Below are 17,150 nucleotides of genomic sequence, written 5' to 3'. Positions count from 1 at the left end.
ATTCCACTTATTCTACTACTCATGTCGAGGATGATAGCGTACAAATGATGAGTTTAGAGGGTATTGAGTCAAAACAAATTGTGTTGGATAGAGGATCTTGTAGAGGAAGTTAGTATTTTCTCTAAAACTAAAGATATGATAGACAGAGTTGTTAATCATGATGGGTTTGATAAATACATTGGATTTTAGCCAGATGGTCAACATAGATTAGTTAGATATGTGTTCACCCTCTTGATATGTTTAAGGGTCTTCATCGTTGAGATTTCAAAGGAGATTTAGTTTGTTTCTACTTTAAAGTTGACAAGGTATTTTGATTATGTTGATGGTGTATTTAAGGGCATTGTTAACTTATTCATGGTAGAGTTCGATCTTGTAGACTCATCATTTTCTTTGATGTATTGATGGAATTTGTCTCATTTTTTATGATGTACCAACTTTTTGTTTCCACATATATGGATATGAGTACTTTCGAGTATGTACATATTTCTCATGATTTGCTTTATGTTCCCACATCTCACATATGATGATTTAGATGTTGAGTCTGTGAAGTATGATTTAGATGAGGACTCCTCCTTTAGCTTTGACATTAGTCCTATATATCATGAAGTTTCACCTGTCTCAAGAGATGTTGAGATTGTTGGTTTTGATATAGCAAATCGAGCCTAAACTACTACAAATAGGAGATTTGGTTTTGAGAGTTCTTAGAGGCTTAGTTTGAGACCCCAAATGGGAGTTTAAACTGACTTGGAGTGGATCATACATAATTAGAGAGTTAACCCTGGAGAGAAGCAACATGGTTGATGAATCTAGATGGAAACCAATTCTCGAAGCTAACCAAGGTAGATCAGTTGAAGAAGTATTATGTTTGAAACCATGGTCATAGGATAGGTGGCCTTTATTTTGGTTAGCCTGCACCTTATCACCTTTATTAACATTTAGATCGTTGCTAGTCCTTTGACATTCACATGATCATTTTAACATTTTCTTTCTTATAGTCTTGCTTACTTTTCACATCGGGATAAGGGCCCTCTGATGTACATATGTTTTATTCAAGAGTTTCATGAGCCTTGGACTTATTGGCATATCTTTTACACTATTTTGTTGTCATCATGTCATCATGTTTCATCATATCTCATTGTTTGAGTTTGTCCTATATTGTTGTCTTCAGTATCGTTTGATTCACTTCGTTTCTTTCTATGCCTTGAGTGATAATCTTTCACATTTCAGCGCATAGAGGGCAATCATATTGTCACTTCCACTCCATCCCATAGATATTGGTTTAGAGCTCTTTAGTTGAGAGCATCTCGTTAGTGAGAGATTGTTTCCACATCATTTGTCAAAGAGTATATCTAGTTCATTATGTTTTCTTATTGGTGTTCATTTATTGATGTTTAGAGTATGCACAGTTAAAAAAAATAAATAAATAAAATAAAATAAAAGTGCACATGTATATATGTATGTAGTGTCTTACTCCATTGAGCATATGATGGTCATTGAGTGTTGTTTCATTGGGTTCATTTGATGATGAGAGTTCATATGTGAGCTTATATATATTGTATGTGAGAAATGGATGACCTTTTCTTAGGGACTTCGGGTCAGTGTCTTCTCCACATTTTCTTAATTGGTGATCATTTGAGTGGATCAATGTTCATTTTCTTTTTTCTGATCCCATTGTTATTCACATTCTATCTTATTAGCTCTGTCCCCATTATTTTTCTTTCATATTGATCCACATTTTGTGTATGATATTTTCCTCGCATCATTCTATTACACTTCCCTTTGTAGTTCAATATTCTTCTTTTTTTTCTCTTTCATCACTGATATGTTCACATTAGGTCTTTTTCTCTATCACTAATATATTCACAGGATGTTCTCAAGATCATAGTTCACGAGATTTTCTACACATATTGCATTATGTACACGAGGGTATAGGTTTGATCATTGGGTATTTGAGCCTAGTTTCCTTTTGGTTTTTTGCCTTATCACCCTAGCCTATGTTTCATCCCGTGTTTTAAGACCACCCCAAGGCCATAGGATTGAATGTCATCTTTAATAGTCTCTACTTGGTTAGGTGTTTGGGATTTGGTTGATATATAGATGTCATCTCGTTTCCTCTTTTGGGAGATGCTTCTCTAATGCTTGGAGTTTATTCGGATATAGACGTAGATGACTGTTTGATTTGATGGTGGACATTTGACGTTGTTTAACTTCCCATTCTATTGTACATCTAATGTCATACTAGGGCATATCCCTCATTTGTTGAGATTGTTAGCATGTCATTGGTTGTCATGACCATATTTTTTTATGATGATAGATGATGATTTGATAGTTTTCCTTCATCATGCTTTTTCAATGGAGTTTCTTCTGAGCTTTTTGAGTTAAGTTCACATTTCTTCATATCAGTATGATTTTTTTATGGAGTTACCTTAGTGAGATATGTGTTCATCTATGCTCTCGGTGGATTAGTTCAACATGATTGCTTTCAATCCTTAGCAAAGTTTCTTTGAGCTAGCATGGTTAGGTCATTGCACATGTACTTTTTGAGTTGCTTGATCGTTTCACCCTTGGACATAGAGATGATGAGTTAGTATCACTTGGTTACCCACATGACTTTGTATCAATTGCCATACAAGGGCATATTCCCCTTTATTTGGTTGAGATGAATCCTTGATGGAGCAATTTCTTTGAGTTTGAGTACTTTCATCGATTAGAGATTCATGGTGGAGTGCTTTGAGATAGTATCAATTCTGGTGGAGCATTTTTTGAGATTATGACAGTTCTTATCATCATGACTCCTTATTGGATTGCTTTTGAGATAGTTCAATTTGTTGTTCATTCTAGTTCCTTATGGGAGTATATTTTGAGGCATGTATAGTTTTTAATGGATATGTTTTATAGTCATCATGATTCCCTGATGGAATGCCTTGAGTTAGATCAGTTAGATTGTTTTGCATTCCAGTTATTCAATGGAGAACATTTTGAGACTTGGACAGTTTTCAATGGATATGCTTTGTAGTCGTCACAGCTCCTTAGTGGAGTGCCTTTGAGATAGATCAATGTGATTGTTCTACATTCCAATTCCTCAATGGAGTACATTTTAAGATTTTGATAGTTTTCAGTGGATATGCTCTATAGTCGTCATGATTCCCTGGTAGAGTGCATTCAAGATGGATCAAATTGATTTTTCAATAACATGATTCCTAGAAGAGTATTCTTTAAGATGTAGATGCAGTTTTTGGTGGATCATTTTAAGATGGAGATAATTCCTGATGGAGTTATCATTTTGTGGGGATGCATGCAAAACAAAATGGCGACTCCAAACAAATTTTCATAAATAAAAATTGAGTCTCATCATCGAGTGAGGACGCATGAGAAAAATGCGGGTCCTTATCTATAGATATCGAAAACAATGATTATCAAAGATTCAATAGAAAAAAAAATAAAGAAAATTATTTAAATATGAAAATCACTAGTGTAACTTTTTAGATATTAAAAAAATTACAAGAATTTTATTTATTCCATTGACTTATCATTTTGTTTAGATTATAATGTCAATTAATTTACCATAAAATAACATAACATGAGCAGAAAGTTGTCACATGGAATAGGATAATAGAGATACTCCATACTTTGTCACTCTGTAGAAGACTCTTTTGTTAATCATGATCTGTTACCTATTATTTTATGCGTCTCATATATATTGGCATATTTTTATTGGTCTCAATCATATACAAATCATCATCAAATAGTCATTATGGCCCCAGTAGAAGCATGATCAATGATTGCATATTTGGAAATAAGATATATATTTCCAAGACAGTTGAAAGGAATATACACTCAAACCAAACCGATGTCTATAAATAGTCTTTTTACAACCAAGAAAGTCTTACAAAATATTTTATAAAATCATTCAATTACTATTTACATGTTGACTATAGTAGAGGATAATATATTAATGGAAATAATCGATCCCATTCTCAAGCTGTTGTCGTGCAAATACTATTTGGAACCATTTGGCTGGGTCGCACCCTTGCCATCTTGTGCCACCCCTACATACACATCCAGAGTCTTGACTTTGAACCTCTCCAGCCTCAATGGGTATTCATCGCCTTTCCTTGAGGGCGTGCGAGGTGAATCCACACTCAAGCTCCTTTGCAAGGTCTGTGCCTTCAACCGATCTGTCTTCAGTTGCATTAGAGTTGCTCGGATTTTCTTAAACGACTCCACAAAGTTGTCATCAAGCTCCGGAAATATGTTCTTGAACAACTCCCTCCTTTCCGTATAGAGTTTCCGAAGATTTTCTAACAGCACTAGCAGCCTTGGATCGTTGGGTTGAGGAGGACTAACTCTATGATCAGAATGAAAGTTATCGCTCTTCTGGAAACTGCTTATCCACTGCAGTAAATCATTCTCACTCCATGCCATCTCATGATTTATGGTGCTGGTTGATCCCTCATTCTGACACATGGGATACCCGAATTCATATGGTGGAGGAGATTGATAAGGCTGCTGGTAGGCAGGCATGGGATAACCAAATTCATATGGCGGACAAGATTGATAAGCAGGCTGTGGGTAGGCAAGCATGGGATACCCCAAATCATACGGTGGACGAAACTGGGGCTGTTGACCATTGGCGCTGTAAGGGCCAGCCATGGAAGCTTGATCAGATGAACCCAGGAGAGACAGAGATTATCAGAAGCAGGTACCTGTGTTGGGGTTGTGCTGAAAAAGAATATACTAATGAACAATCGTGAAAGGCTTTGTGGCACTTGAGGTTTGGGCTTGGTCACACACATATATATATAGATGGAGAGTTGGACACTTGATGGGGAAGTCGAAAAAACTTTGTGTCTTTCCACAGGAAAACTAGATCACCCAGGGCCTCCGCGTGGGTGGTTTACTCATAATTGGGTCGACAAGTTGCATCAGTGGTCAAGATTTGGGTGTTAGGCAGCTTTGAATGACTGCTAAAAGCTCTGTTTGTGGGTGGAAACTGGACCGGGTCAGCTGCGACTTTTAGTTGAGTGTAGGCGTGTAGCTTCCTCACACCATCTCTGTCTGCCGTTATGTGGAAGGTCATCAGAGGCCCCCCGTTTATTTATTTAGAAGTTTTCATTTTTGGGAATTGAGAACTGGTGAATTTTAGTACGACACATTTGATGAATCTCACTTCCACATATGTACGAACTATTAGTTATTAGTCATGACCTATCTCCCTTCCATCTGCGCGATGAAGCTGGGGCTTTTTAATAGAGAAAGGTCTTCTTTGTAGTTGATCCACTTGAATATAATAAATTGAGCCAAGTTTAGAGTATGTGTGGTACTTGAATTTTTTTTTTTCTTGAAATTTTAAATTGGTTTAAAAAGATTTTTGAAGTAAAATTGCTTTTGACCTAACTTTGACCTACTCCAAAACTAGGATGCCCCTGTATTAACAAGTCTAACTACTTTTGGATGTTTATAATTCTTGACGGTTTCAAGGTGATTAAATTTGTAACCCTTCAATCTTTCTTTTATGTTAGTTTTTTCAATTCGTATTTCAAAGTCTTTTTTTTTTCACATAAATCCTTGTCCAGTTGCAGTTTAAAGAAATTATGAGAATCTTTAATTTAGAAAGAATCTTTTGAAAGTGGCTTAAAATCTTAGGACCGGTTTGGTAATTGTTTTTAAAAATTAATAATTTTGTAAAATAACTCTTTTATAATATATAGTTTTTGAATATATAGTTTTTGAAAACTATTCTCTAATTTTTGTAAAAAAAAAATATGTTTGAAATTTTAAAATGTTTTTAATCTATTTTTAATATTTTTATACATGTTTTAAAAATAATTTTTAAATTTAGTGTTTTATTTTTAATTGTTTTACATATTTATGTAATTATTTCTTACAATAGCCCTTAAAAAATAAGTGAAAATAATAGAAAACAAGTAAAAAATATTTTCTAAAAACACCCTATTTTCTATTCTTATCGAACATGTTTTCTATATTTTTTTATTTTGAAGAATAAAAAACTATTCTAAAAAACAATTTCCAATAGGCCTTTAGTTGTTAATGTCGTTTATATTGTTTTTTTTTTTTTTTTGTCTTAAAATTGCAATTGCTAATAAGATAATGAAATATAAAAAATTATAATAGCTAATATTAGTATTTGTGGTTTCAAGCAAAATTATAAAAGAACATGCCATTATGATTTTAAGTTTAGCATATTTTGATGGTGATCAAAAAATGCAATAGCCTATGAAAAATGTTCAACAAACTGAAGTTACCTAAAATGTTCCTACAGATATTTAAAGCCTAGTTGCAACTAAAATATATGATGAATAAAGGTCTAAACGTGTTCAAAGAAGACCTATATGCATGATTGATTGTGAGGTAACTAAAATTGACCCTATTAAGAACCTACTTACACTTTTTGTGACATTTTAGATTATAATCCTACAACTTTCAAAGATGTTGTCAAAGAATCAACATGGAGGACAGTTAATTATGAATGATGATATTGCAACTATTGAGGAAAAAAAAAAAAAAACACTTTGGAGTTCACTAATCTTCCAAGAGGGCACAAGACAATTAGTGTCAAGTGGGTATAAAAGACAAAACTAAAGGTGAATGACAAAGTTGACAAGTGCAAGGCTAGAAATAAGAGTTTAGTGTGAATTATAAATAAGGCTTTGCTCCTATTGCAAGACATGATACAATCAAGTTGGTGATTGGATTGGCAACTCAAAACTCATGGTCTAGCTTCCAACTAGATGTTGAATCAACATTTTTGCATGGTGATATACAAAAACAAGTTTTTATTAATCAACCCCTGGTTATGTGAAGCTTAGAAGTGAGCATAAAGCGTATTTTTTTTTTTTAAAAAAAAAAAAACATTGTATGGGTACTAAAACAAGCTCCAAGAGCTTGGTATAGTCATCATGATTCCCTGATGGAATGCCTTGAGTTAGATCAGTTTGATTGTTTTGCATTCCAGTTATTCAATGGAGAACATTTTGAGACTTGGACAGTTTTCAATGGATATGCTTTGTAGTCGTCACAACTCCCTAGTGGAGTGCCTTTGAGATAGATCAATGTGATTGTTCTACATTCCAATTCCTCAATGGAGTACATTTTGAGATTTTGATAGTTTTCAGTGGATATGCTCTATAGTCATCATGATTCCCTGGTAGAGTGCATTCAAGATGGATTAAATTGATTTTTCAATATCATGATTCCTAGAGGAGTATTCTTTAAGATGCAGATGCGGTTTTTGGTGGATCGTTTTAAGATGGAGATAATTCCTAATGGAGTCGTCATTTTGTAGGGATGCATGCAAAACAAAATGGCGACTCCAAACAAATTTTCAAAAATTAAATTTTCATAAATAAAAAATGAGTATCATCATCGAGTGAGGACGCATGAGAAAAATGCGGGTCCTCATCTATAGATGTCGAAAACAATGATTATCAAAGATTCAATAAAAAAAAAAATAAAGAAAATTATTTAAATATGAAAATCACTAGTGTAACTTTTTAGATATTAAAAAAATTACAAGAATTTTATTTATTCCATCGACTTATCATTTTGTTTAGATTATAATGTCAATTAATTTACCATAAAATAACATAACATGAGCGGAAAGTTGTCACATGGAATAAGATAATAGAGATACTCCATACTTTGTCACTCTGTAGAAGTAAGGGTCTCCAAAAAGCCCGCGGCCCACGGCCCGGCCCAGCCCAGCGGGCTAAAGCCCGACCCGAGCTCATTTCTGGATGGTCTGGGCCATGGGCCCCAATTTAGGCCCGGTCCGGCCAAGCGGGCTGACCCACCCGTAGGCCCATAGGCCCGTTGCTTAAAAAAAATATATAGATAAAAAAAATATTCAAGAAATAGAAAATGCTACATTAATAAAAATATTCATTACTAACTATTTTATTCATTGAATGTATACATTACATTTGAAAATGTGGGAAAAGTTTACATCACTACAAAATAAATACATCACAACTAGGTTGACACCTACTTATTTGTCAATCATTTGTACTTTTCAACCACAAATATAAAAATAAAAATATGACATACATTTAGTAAAATATTTTAATCATTATCTCTTGGCGGTGATGGCGAATTATCGCAAATCCATGAAGATCTTGATGATTTTAGTTTTCCCATATCGACAAGCATATTTTCTTCTTGAATAGAATCAAATATCCTTTTATCTGCTATTGCCCAGTCTTTCACACATATATTTGCTTCAATAGAATCCGGCGCTAAGCTGCATCGTTTATCACTAACTACTCTTCCACCTGCACTAAAAGCAGCTTCTGATGCAACTGTACTCACAGGAACTGTTAGTACATCACGAGTAATGATAGAAAACATAGGATATTTGTGTTGTTGTGATTTCCACCATATTAAAATATCAAAATCTTCATCATCTTCAAATGAAATTAAATCAATATTAAGATATCTATCTAAATCAATTGTGCTGTTTGGAGAACTATTTGTTGTCTTCTTTCGACTTTTTAACATTTTTAGAGCTCCTTTATAAAAAGATGAAGAGCTTGTAGATGTAAGTGGTAATTTAATAGAACTAATATCATCACCATATTTTTCTTTATAATAGTTATATAAATTATATAATAATGAATTTATTTCATTTTTAATTTCTTCAATTTTTATTTGGTCATTAAAATAAATAATTGTTACCATTCATCCAAAGCTTCAAATTTCAATCTAGGGTCCACAATTAAACCAAGATAAAAAATCAAAGGTATTTCTCCCCAATATTTTCTAAATTTTTCTATCATTGCAAATATTGCATCATTAAATATATCAAAATTTAAATATTTTTGAAGTACAATAAAAATATTAGTTATTTGCATGACAACTCGGTTTGAAGATAGATAATATACACCACAAAATTTTTTTGTTGAAGTATCAAATACTTCAAAAAGATCTCTTAAAAGATCTGCAATATGTCAATCATAATCATTTAATACATCAATATCTGCTTCACAATCATTGCTAATTAATTGTATTTCATATAGTTCTACTACTTTTCTATATCTTATAATAGTTTGTAAAAGTTTGTAAGTGGAATTCCATCTAGTGGGCATATCCAAAAATATATTTCTTTTTTTTCATATTTAACGTTTTGCAACAATAAAAAAATAATTCATGTTTTGCTTGAGAACTATTAAGACCTGCAGCAATGCCTCTAATTTTTTATAATGTATCATCAACGTGTTTTAATCCATCTTTTACAATTAAATTTAAAATATGTGCACAACAACGCACATGAAATATTTTACATTAATCTTCTTTTATTTGCCAATATCGTTTTAATCTAGATACTACTGCATCATTATTAGAAGCATTATCTAATGTTATTGTAAATATTTTATCACGAATGCCAAAATCTATAATTTCAACATTTATTAAAGATGCTATATTTTTACCATTATGTGGAGCATTTATTATTTTAAATGAAATAATTCTTTTATTTAATTTCCATTCATTATCAATATAATGAGCAGTTATACATAAAAAACCACTGTGAGTTAAAAATGTCCAAATATCAAATGTTAAACAAATTTTTCCTTCAAAATTTGCAAAAAAAAAAATTTAAAATTTTCTTTTTGTGTTTCAAAATTTTTTATAAGAATTCTTTTAACTGTATTTCCAGAGCAACCTTGAAACTAAGGATTAACAGCTCGTTGCATTGTTCCCGTATAATCATGAGTTTCCATGAAATTAAAAGATTGTTCTGCTCTTATTATATAACCAATCATTTCTTCACGACAATAAGATTCATCATAAGAAAATGTTTTTAAATTTCGACTTTCATCTTTACCTAATTGCATATAATTTCTAATATCTACATTATTTTTAGTTTTACAATTTTCATGATGCCTTTTTAAATAACTTGTACCTGCATTTGAGCCACCACTAAGAAGTTTGTTACAAATTTTACATTTTTCTTTTATTTCTTTTTTATTATTTTCTAAATTTATTTCTATTCTATAAAAAAAATTCTATATATTTGAAGTAAATTTTTTGCTATCACATGCATTAGATGAAGAACAAGAACCACTTGCCATAATTATAATTATTGATAAAATATTATGCTAAAAATAATAAATGTAAAATTAAAATGTAACAAATAAATAAAAGGAAAGGTGAAGTATGTTACTAAATTGGAGAACCGAAGCAGAAATTCCTTCAAATTTGAACTCTTTGAACCACCAATGCTTGTTTTTCACCACCAATAATATTGAATAATTTGAGACAAAATGCAATAATTGGAAATATTGTGGAATGGGAGAGAGCTTAAGAGTTGAGAGAATAGAAAAAAATTGAGGGTATTTAATATTTATAAGGATTTAAATATTAGGATTTAATTTTTTTTTTTTTTAAATGTCAAGACCGTTCAACGGTCATATATATATTTATGAATTTTATGAGTGACATGTTCAACGGTCATGTGACTGTTGAACAACCAACTCACTTTTATTTTTTTTTCAAAAATCATACAACATTTCTAATATATATATAACTAATGTAAAATAGTTACACAAAAGAGAGTCAACTCAGTTGGTGGCTAGCTCTTTATGGATCCATAAGGGAATCCCTTCAAAACTCAAAAGTATTTTAATTTTTACTCAATACCCACCCGCCCAGCCCGCCAAGCCCGCCCGCCCAACCCGCCCAGCTTGAGGGCCCACAGGCTAGGCCACGGGCCTTAGATTTACCAAGGGCCCGACCCGGCCAGCCCGTTGACTAGTCAATGGGCTCAGTGGCCCACCCCGGGCTGGGCCATGGGCCTTACTCCTCCGGCCAGGCCCGGCCCGGACCGGAGACCCTAGAAGACTCTTTTGTTAATCATGATCTGTTACCTATTATTTTATGCGTCTCATATATATTGGCATATTTTTATTGGTCTCAATCATATACAAATCATCATCAAATAGTCATTATGGCCCCAGTAGAAGCATGATCAATGATTGCATATTTGGAAATAAGATATATATTTCCAAGACAGTTGAAAGGAATATACACTCAAACCAAACCGATGTCTATAAATAGTCTTTTTACAACCAAGAAAGTCTTACAAAATATTTTATAAAATCATTCAATTACTATTTACATGTTGACTATAGTAGAGGATAATATATTAATGGAAATAATCGATCCCATTCTCAAGCTGTTGTCGTGCAAATACTATTTGGAACCATTTGGTTGGGTCGCACCCTTGCCATCTTGTGCCACCCCTACATACACATCCAGAGTCTTGACTTTGAACCTCTCCAGCCTCAATGGGTATTCATCGCCTTTCCTTGAGGGCGTGCGAGGTGAATCCACACTCAAGCTCCTTTGCAAGGTCTGTGCCTTCAACCGATCTGTCTTCAGTTGCATTAGAGTTGCTCGGATTTTCTTAAACGACTCCACAAAGTTGTCATCAAGCTCCGGAAATATGTTCTTGAACAACTCCCTCCTTTCCGTATAGAGTTTCCGAAGATTTTCTAACAGCACTAGCAGCCTTGGATCGTTGGGTTGAGGAGGACTAACTCTATGATCAGAATGAAAGTTATCGCTCTTCTGGAAACTGCTTATCCACTGCAGTAAATCATTCTCACTCCATGCCATCTCATGATTTATGGTGCTGGTTGATCCCTCATTCTGACACATGGGATACCCGAATTCATATGGTGGAGGAGATTGATAAGGCTGCTGGTAGGCAGGCATGGGATAACCAAATTCATATGGCGGACAAGATTGATAAGCAGGCTGTGGGTAGGCAAGCATGGGATACCCCAAATCATACGGTGGACGAAACTGGGGCTGTTGACCATTGGCGCTGTAAGGGCCAGCCATGGAAGCTTGATCAGATGAACCCAGGAGAGACAGAGATTATCAGAAGCAGGTACCTGTGTTGGGGTTGTGCTGAAAAAGAATACTAATGAACAATCGTGAAAGGCTTTGTGGGACTTGAGGTTTGGGCTTGGTCACACACATATATATATATAGATGGAGAGTTGGACACTTGATGGGGAAGTCGAAAAAACTTTCTGTCTTTCCACAGGAAAACTAGATCACCCAGGGCCTCCGCGTGGGTGGTTTACTCATAATTGGGTCGACAAGTTGCATCAGTGGTCAAGATTTGGGTGTTAGGCAGCTTTGAATGCCTGCTAAAAGCTCTGTTTGTGGGTGGAAACTGGACCGGGTCAGCTGCGACTTTTAGTTGAGTGTAGCTTCCTCACACCATCTCTGTCTGCCGTTATGTGGAAGGTCATCAAAGGCCCCACGTTTATTTATTTAGAAGTTTTCATTTTTGGGAATTGAGAACTGGTGAATTTTAGTACGACACATTTGATGAATCTCACTTCCACATATGTACGAACTATTAGTTATTAGTCATGACCTATCTCCCTTCCATCTGCGCGTTGAAGCTGGGGCTTTTTAATAGAGAAAGGTCTTCTTTGTAGTTGATCCACTTGAATATGATAAATTGAGCCAAGTTTAGAGTATGTGTGGTACTTGAAATTTTTTTTTTTCTTGAAATTTTAAATTGGTTTAAAAAGATTTTTGAAGCAAAATTGCTTTTGACCTAACTTTGACCTACTCCAAAACTAGGATGCCCCTGTATTAACAAGTCTAACTACTTTTGGATGTTTATAATTCTTGACGGTTTCAAGGTGATTAAATTTGTAACCCTTCAATCTTTCTTTTATGTTAGTTTTTTCAATGTGTATTTCAAAGTCTTTTTTTTTTTCACATAAATCCTTGTCCAGTTGCAGTTTAAAGAAATTATGAGAATCTTTAATTTAGAAATAATCTTTTGAAAGTGGCTTAAAATCTTAGGACCGATTTGGTAATTGTTTTTAAAAATAATTTTGTAAAATAATTTTTTTTATAATATATAGTTTTTGAAAACTATTCTCTAATTTTTGTAAAAAAAAAAAAATATGTTTGAAAATTTAAAATGTTTCTAATCTATTTTTAATATTTTTATACATGTTTTAAAAATAAATTTTAAATTTAGTGTTTTATTTTTAATTATTTTACATATTTATGTAATTATTTCTTAAAATAGCCCTTAAAAAATAAGTGAAAATAATAGAAAACAAGTAAAAAATATTTTCTAAAAACACCCTATTTCTTATTCTTATCGAACATGTTTTCTATATTTTTTTATTATGAAGAATAGAAAACTATTCTAAAAAATAATTTCCAATAGGCCTTGAGTTGTTAATGTCGTTTATATTGTTTTTTTTTTTTTTTTTTTTGTCTTAAAATTGCAATTGCTAATAAGATAATGAAATATAAAAAATTATAATAGCTAATATTAGTATTTGCGGTTTCAAGCAAAATTATAAAAGAACATGCCATTATGATTTTAAGTTAAGCATATTTTGATGGTAATCAAAAAATGCAATAGCCTATGAAAAATGTTCAACAAACTGAAGTTACCTAAAATGTTCCTACAGATATTTAAAGCCTAGTTGCAACTAAAATATATGATGAGCAAAGGTCTAAACGTGTTCAAAGAAGACCTATATGGATGATTGATTGTGAGGTAACTAAAATTGACCCTATTAAGAACCTACTTACACTTTTTGTGACATTTTAGATTATAATCCTACAACTTTCAAAGATGTTGTCAAAGAATCAACATGGAGGACAGTTATGAATGATGATATTGTAACTATTGAGGGAAAAAAAAAACACTTTGGAGTTAACTAATCTTCCAAGAGGGCACAAGACAATTAGTGTCAAGTGGGTATAAAAGACAAAACTAAAGGTGAATGACAAAGTTGACAAGTGCAAGGCTAGAAATAAGAGTTTAGTGTAAATTATAAATAAGGCTTTGCTCCTATTGCAAGACATGGTACAATAAAACTCATGGTCTAGCTTCCAACTAGATGTTGAATCAACATTTTTGCATGGTGATATACAAAAACAAGTTTTTATTAATCAACCCCCTAGTTATGTGAAGCTTAGAAGTGAGCATAAAGCGTTTTTTTTTTTTTTTTTTAAAAAAAAAACATTGTATGGGTACTAAAACAAGCTCCAAGAGCTTGGTATAGTCATCATGATTCCCTGATGGAATGCCTTGAGTTAGATCAGTTTGATTGTTTTGCATTCTAGTTATTCAATGGAGAACATTTTGAGACTTGGACAGCTTTCAATGGATATGCTTTGTAGTCGTCACAGCTCCCTAGTGGAGTGCCTTTGAGATAGATCAATGTGATTGTTCTACATTCCAATTCCTCAATGGAGTACATTTTGAGATTTTGATAGTTTTCAATGGATATGCTCTATAGTCGTCATGATTCCCTGGTAGAGTGCATTCAAGATGGATCAAATTGATTTTTCAATAGCATGATTCCTAGAGGAGTATTCTTTAAGATGCATGTAGATGCGGTTTTTGGTGGATCGTTTTAAGATGGAGATAATTCCTGATGGAGTCGCCATTTTGTGGGGATGCATGCAAAACAAAATGGCGACTCCAAACAAATTTTCAAAAATCAAATTTTCATAAATAAAAAGAGTCTCATCATCGAGTGAGGACGCATAAGAAAAATACAGGTCCTCATCTATAGATGTCCAAAACAATGATTATCAAAGATTCAATAGAAAAAAAATAAAGAAAATTATTTAAACATGAAAATCACTAGTGTAACTTTTTCGATATTAAAAAAATTACAAGAATTTTATTTATTCCATTGACTTATCATTTTGTTTAGATTATAATGTCAATTAATTTACCATAAAATAACATAACATGAGCGGAAAGTTGTCACATGGAATAGGATAATAGAGATGCTCCATACTTCGTCACTCTGTAGAAGACTCTTTTGTTAATCATGATCTGTTACCTATTATTTTATGCGTCTCATATATATTGGCATATTTTTATTGGTCTCAATCATATAACAAATCATCATCAAATAGTGATTATGGCCCCAGTAGAAGCATGATCAATGATTGAATATTTGGAAATAAGATATATATATATATATATATATATATATATATATATATTTCCAAGACAGTTGAAAGGAATATACACTCAAACCAAACCAATGTCTATAAATAGTCTTTTTACAACCAAGAAAGTCTTACAAAATATTTTATAAAATCATTCAATTCCTATTTACATGTTGACTATAGTAGAGGATAATATATTAATGGAAATAATCGATCCCATTCTCAAGCTGTTGTCGTGCAAATACTATTTGGAACCATTTTGCTGGGTCGCACCCTTGCCATCTTGTGCCACCCCTACATACACATCCAGAGTCTTGACTTTGAACCTCTCCAGCCTCGATGGGTATTCATCGCCTTTCCTTGAGGGCGTGCGAGGTGAATCCACACTCAAGCTCCTTTGCAAGGTCTGTACCTTCAACCGATCTGTCTTCAGTTGCAATAGAGTTGCTCGGATTTTCTTAAACGACTCCACAAAGTTGTCATCAAGCTCCGGAAATATGTTCTTGAACAACTCCCTCCTTTCCGTATAGAGTTTCCGAAGATTTTCTAACAGCACTAGTAGCCTTGGATCGTTGGGTTGAGGAGGACTAACTCTATGATCAGAATGAAAGTTATCGCTCTTCTGGAAACTGCTTATCCACTGCAGTAAATCATTCTCACTCCATGCCATCTCATGATTTATGGTGCTTGTTGATCCCTCATTCTGACACATGGGATACCCGAATTCATATGGTGGAGGAGATTGATAAGGCTGCTGGTAGGCAGGCATGGGATAACCAAATTCATATGGCGGACAAGATTGATAAGCAGGCTGTGGGTAGGCAAGCATGGGATACCCCAAATCATATGGTGGACGAGACTGGGGCTGTTGACCATTGGCGCTGTAAGGGCCAGCCATGGAAGCTTGATCAGATGAACCCAGGAGAGACAGAGATTATCAGAAGCAGGTACCTGTGTTGAGGTGGTGCTGAAAAAGAATACTAATGAAGAATCGTGAAAGGCTTTGTGGGACTTGAGGTTTGGGCTTGGTCACACACATATAAATAGATGGAGAGTTGGACACTTGATGAGGAAGTCGAAGAAACTTTCCGTCTTTCCACCGGAAAACTAGATCACCCAGGGCCTCCGCGTGGGTGGTTTACTCATAATTGGGTCGACAAGTGGCATCAGTGGTCAAGATTCGGTTTTAGGCAGCTTTGAATGCCTGCTAAAAGCTCTGTTTGTGGGTGGAAACTAGGACCGGGTCAGCTGCGACTTTTAACTTGGTGTAGGCGTGTAGCTTCCTCACACAATCTCTGTCTGCCGTTATGTGGAAGGTCATCAAAGGCCCCACGTTTCTTTATTTAGAAGTTTTCATTTTTGGGAATTGAGAACTGGTCAATTTTGGTACGACACATTTGATGAACCTCACTTCCACATATGTACGAACTATTAGTTATTAGTCATGACCTATCTCCCTTCCATCTGCGCGTTGAAGCTGGGGCTTTTTAATAGAGAAAGGTCTTCTTTGTAGTTGATCCACTTGAATATAATAAATTGAGCCAAGTTTAGAGTACGATGTGTTACTTGAATTTTATTTTTTTCTTGAAATTTTAAATTGGTTTTAAAAGATTTTTGAAGTAAAATTGCTTTTGACCTAACTTTGACCTAGTCCAAAACTAGGATGCCCCTGTATTATCAAGTCTAACTACTTTTGGATGTTTATAATTCTTGACGGTTTCAAGGTGATTAAATTTGTAACCCTTCAATCTTTCTTTTATGTTAGTTTTTTCAATTCATATTTCAAAGTCTTTTTTTTTTTCACATAAATCCTTGTCCAGTTGCAGTTTAAAGAAATTATGAGAATCTTTAATTTAGAAATAATCTTTTGAAAGCGGCTTAAAATCTTAGGACCTGTTTCGTAATTGTTTTTAAAAACAATTTTGTAAAATAATTTTTTTTATAATATATAGTTTTTGAAAACTATTCTCTAATTTTTGTAAAAAAAAAAATTATTTGAAAATTTAAAATGTTTCTAATCTATTTTTAATATTTTTATACATGTTTTAAAAATAATTTTTAAATTTAGTGTTTTATTTTTAATCATTTTACATATTTGTATAATTATTTCTTGAAATAACTCTTAGAAAACAAGTGAAAATAATAGAAAACAAGTAAAAGATATTTTATGA

General features: G+C 33.4%; 2 protein-coding genes across 2 annotated transcripts; both read right to left on the bottom strand.

Moving 5' to 3' along the window:
• Nucleotides 1–3,782: 3,782 nt before the first annotated feature.
• LOC100854584 (uncharacterized) lies at nucleotides 3,783–4,766 on the bottom strand. The gene has a single exon (XM_003633436.3). The coding sequence runs from the start codon at nucleotides 4,651–4,653 to the stop codon at nucleotides 4,000–4,002; it is 654 nt and encodes a 217-aa protein (XP_003633484.1). The 5' UTR covers nucleotides 4,654–4,766; the 3' UTR covers nucleotides 3,783–3,999.
• A 10,290-nt stretch (nucleotides 4,767–15,056) lies between these two features.
• On the bottom strand, nucleotides 15,057–16,451 carry LOC104881171 (uncharacterized). Its single transcript, XM_010660393.3, has one exon. It carries the CDS (start codon nucleotides 15,875–15,877, stop codon nucleotides 15,224–15,226), a length of 654 nt encoding a protein of 217 aa, XP_010658695.1. The 5' UTR covers nucleotides 15,878–16,451; the 3' UTR covers nucleotides 15,057–15,223.
• Between the last annotated feature and the right edge of the window lie 699 nt (nucleotides 16,452–17,150).

The sequence above is a fragment of the Vitis vinifera genome, chromosome 13 (assembly GCF_030704535.1).
Source record: "Vitis vinifera cultivar Pinot Noir 40024 chromosome 13, ASM3070453v1".
In the NCBI taxonomy this organism is placed as follows: domain Eukaryota; kingdom Viridiplantae; phylum Streptophyta; class Magnoliopsida; order Vitales; family Vitaceae; genus Vitis; species Vitis vinifera.
This window is presented reverse-complemented; position numbering and strand designations above follow the sequence as displayed.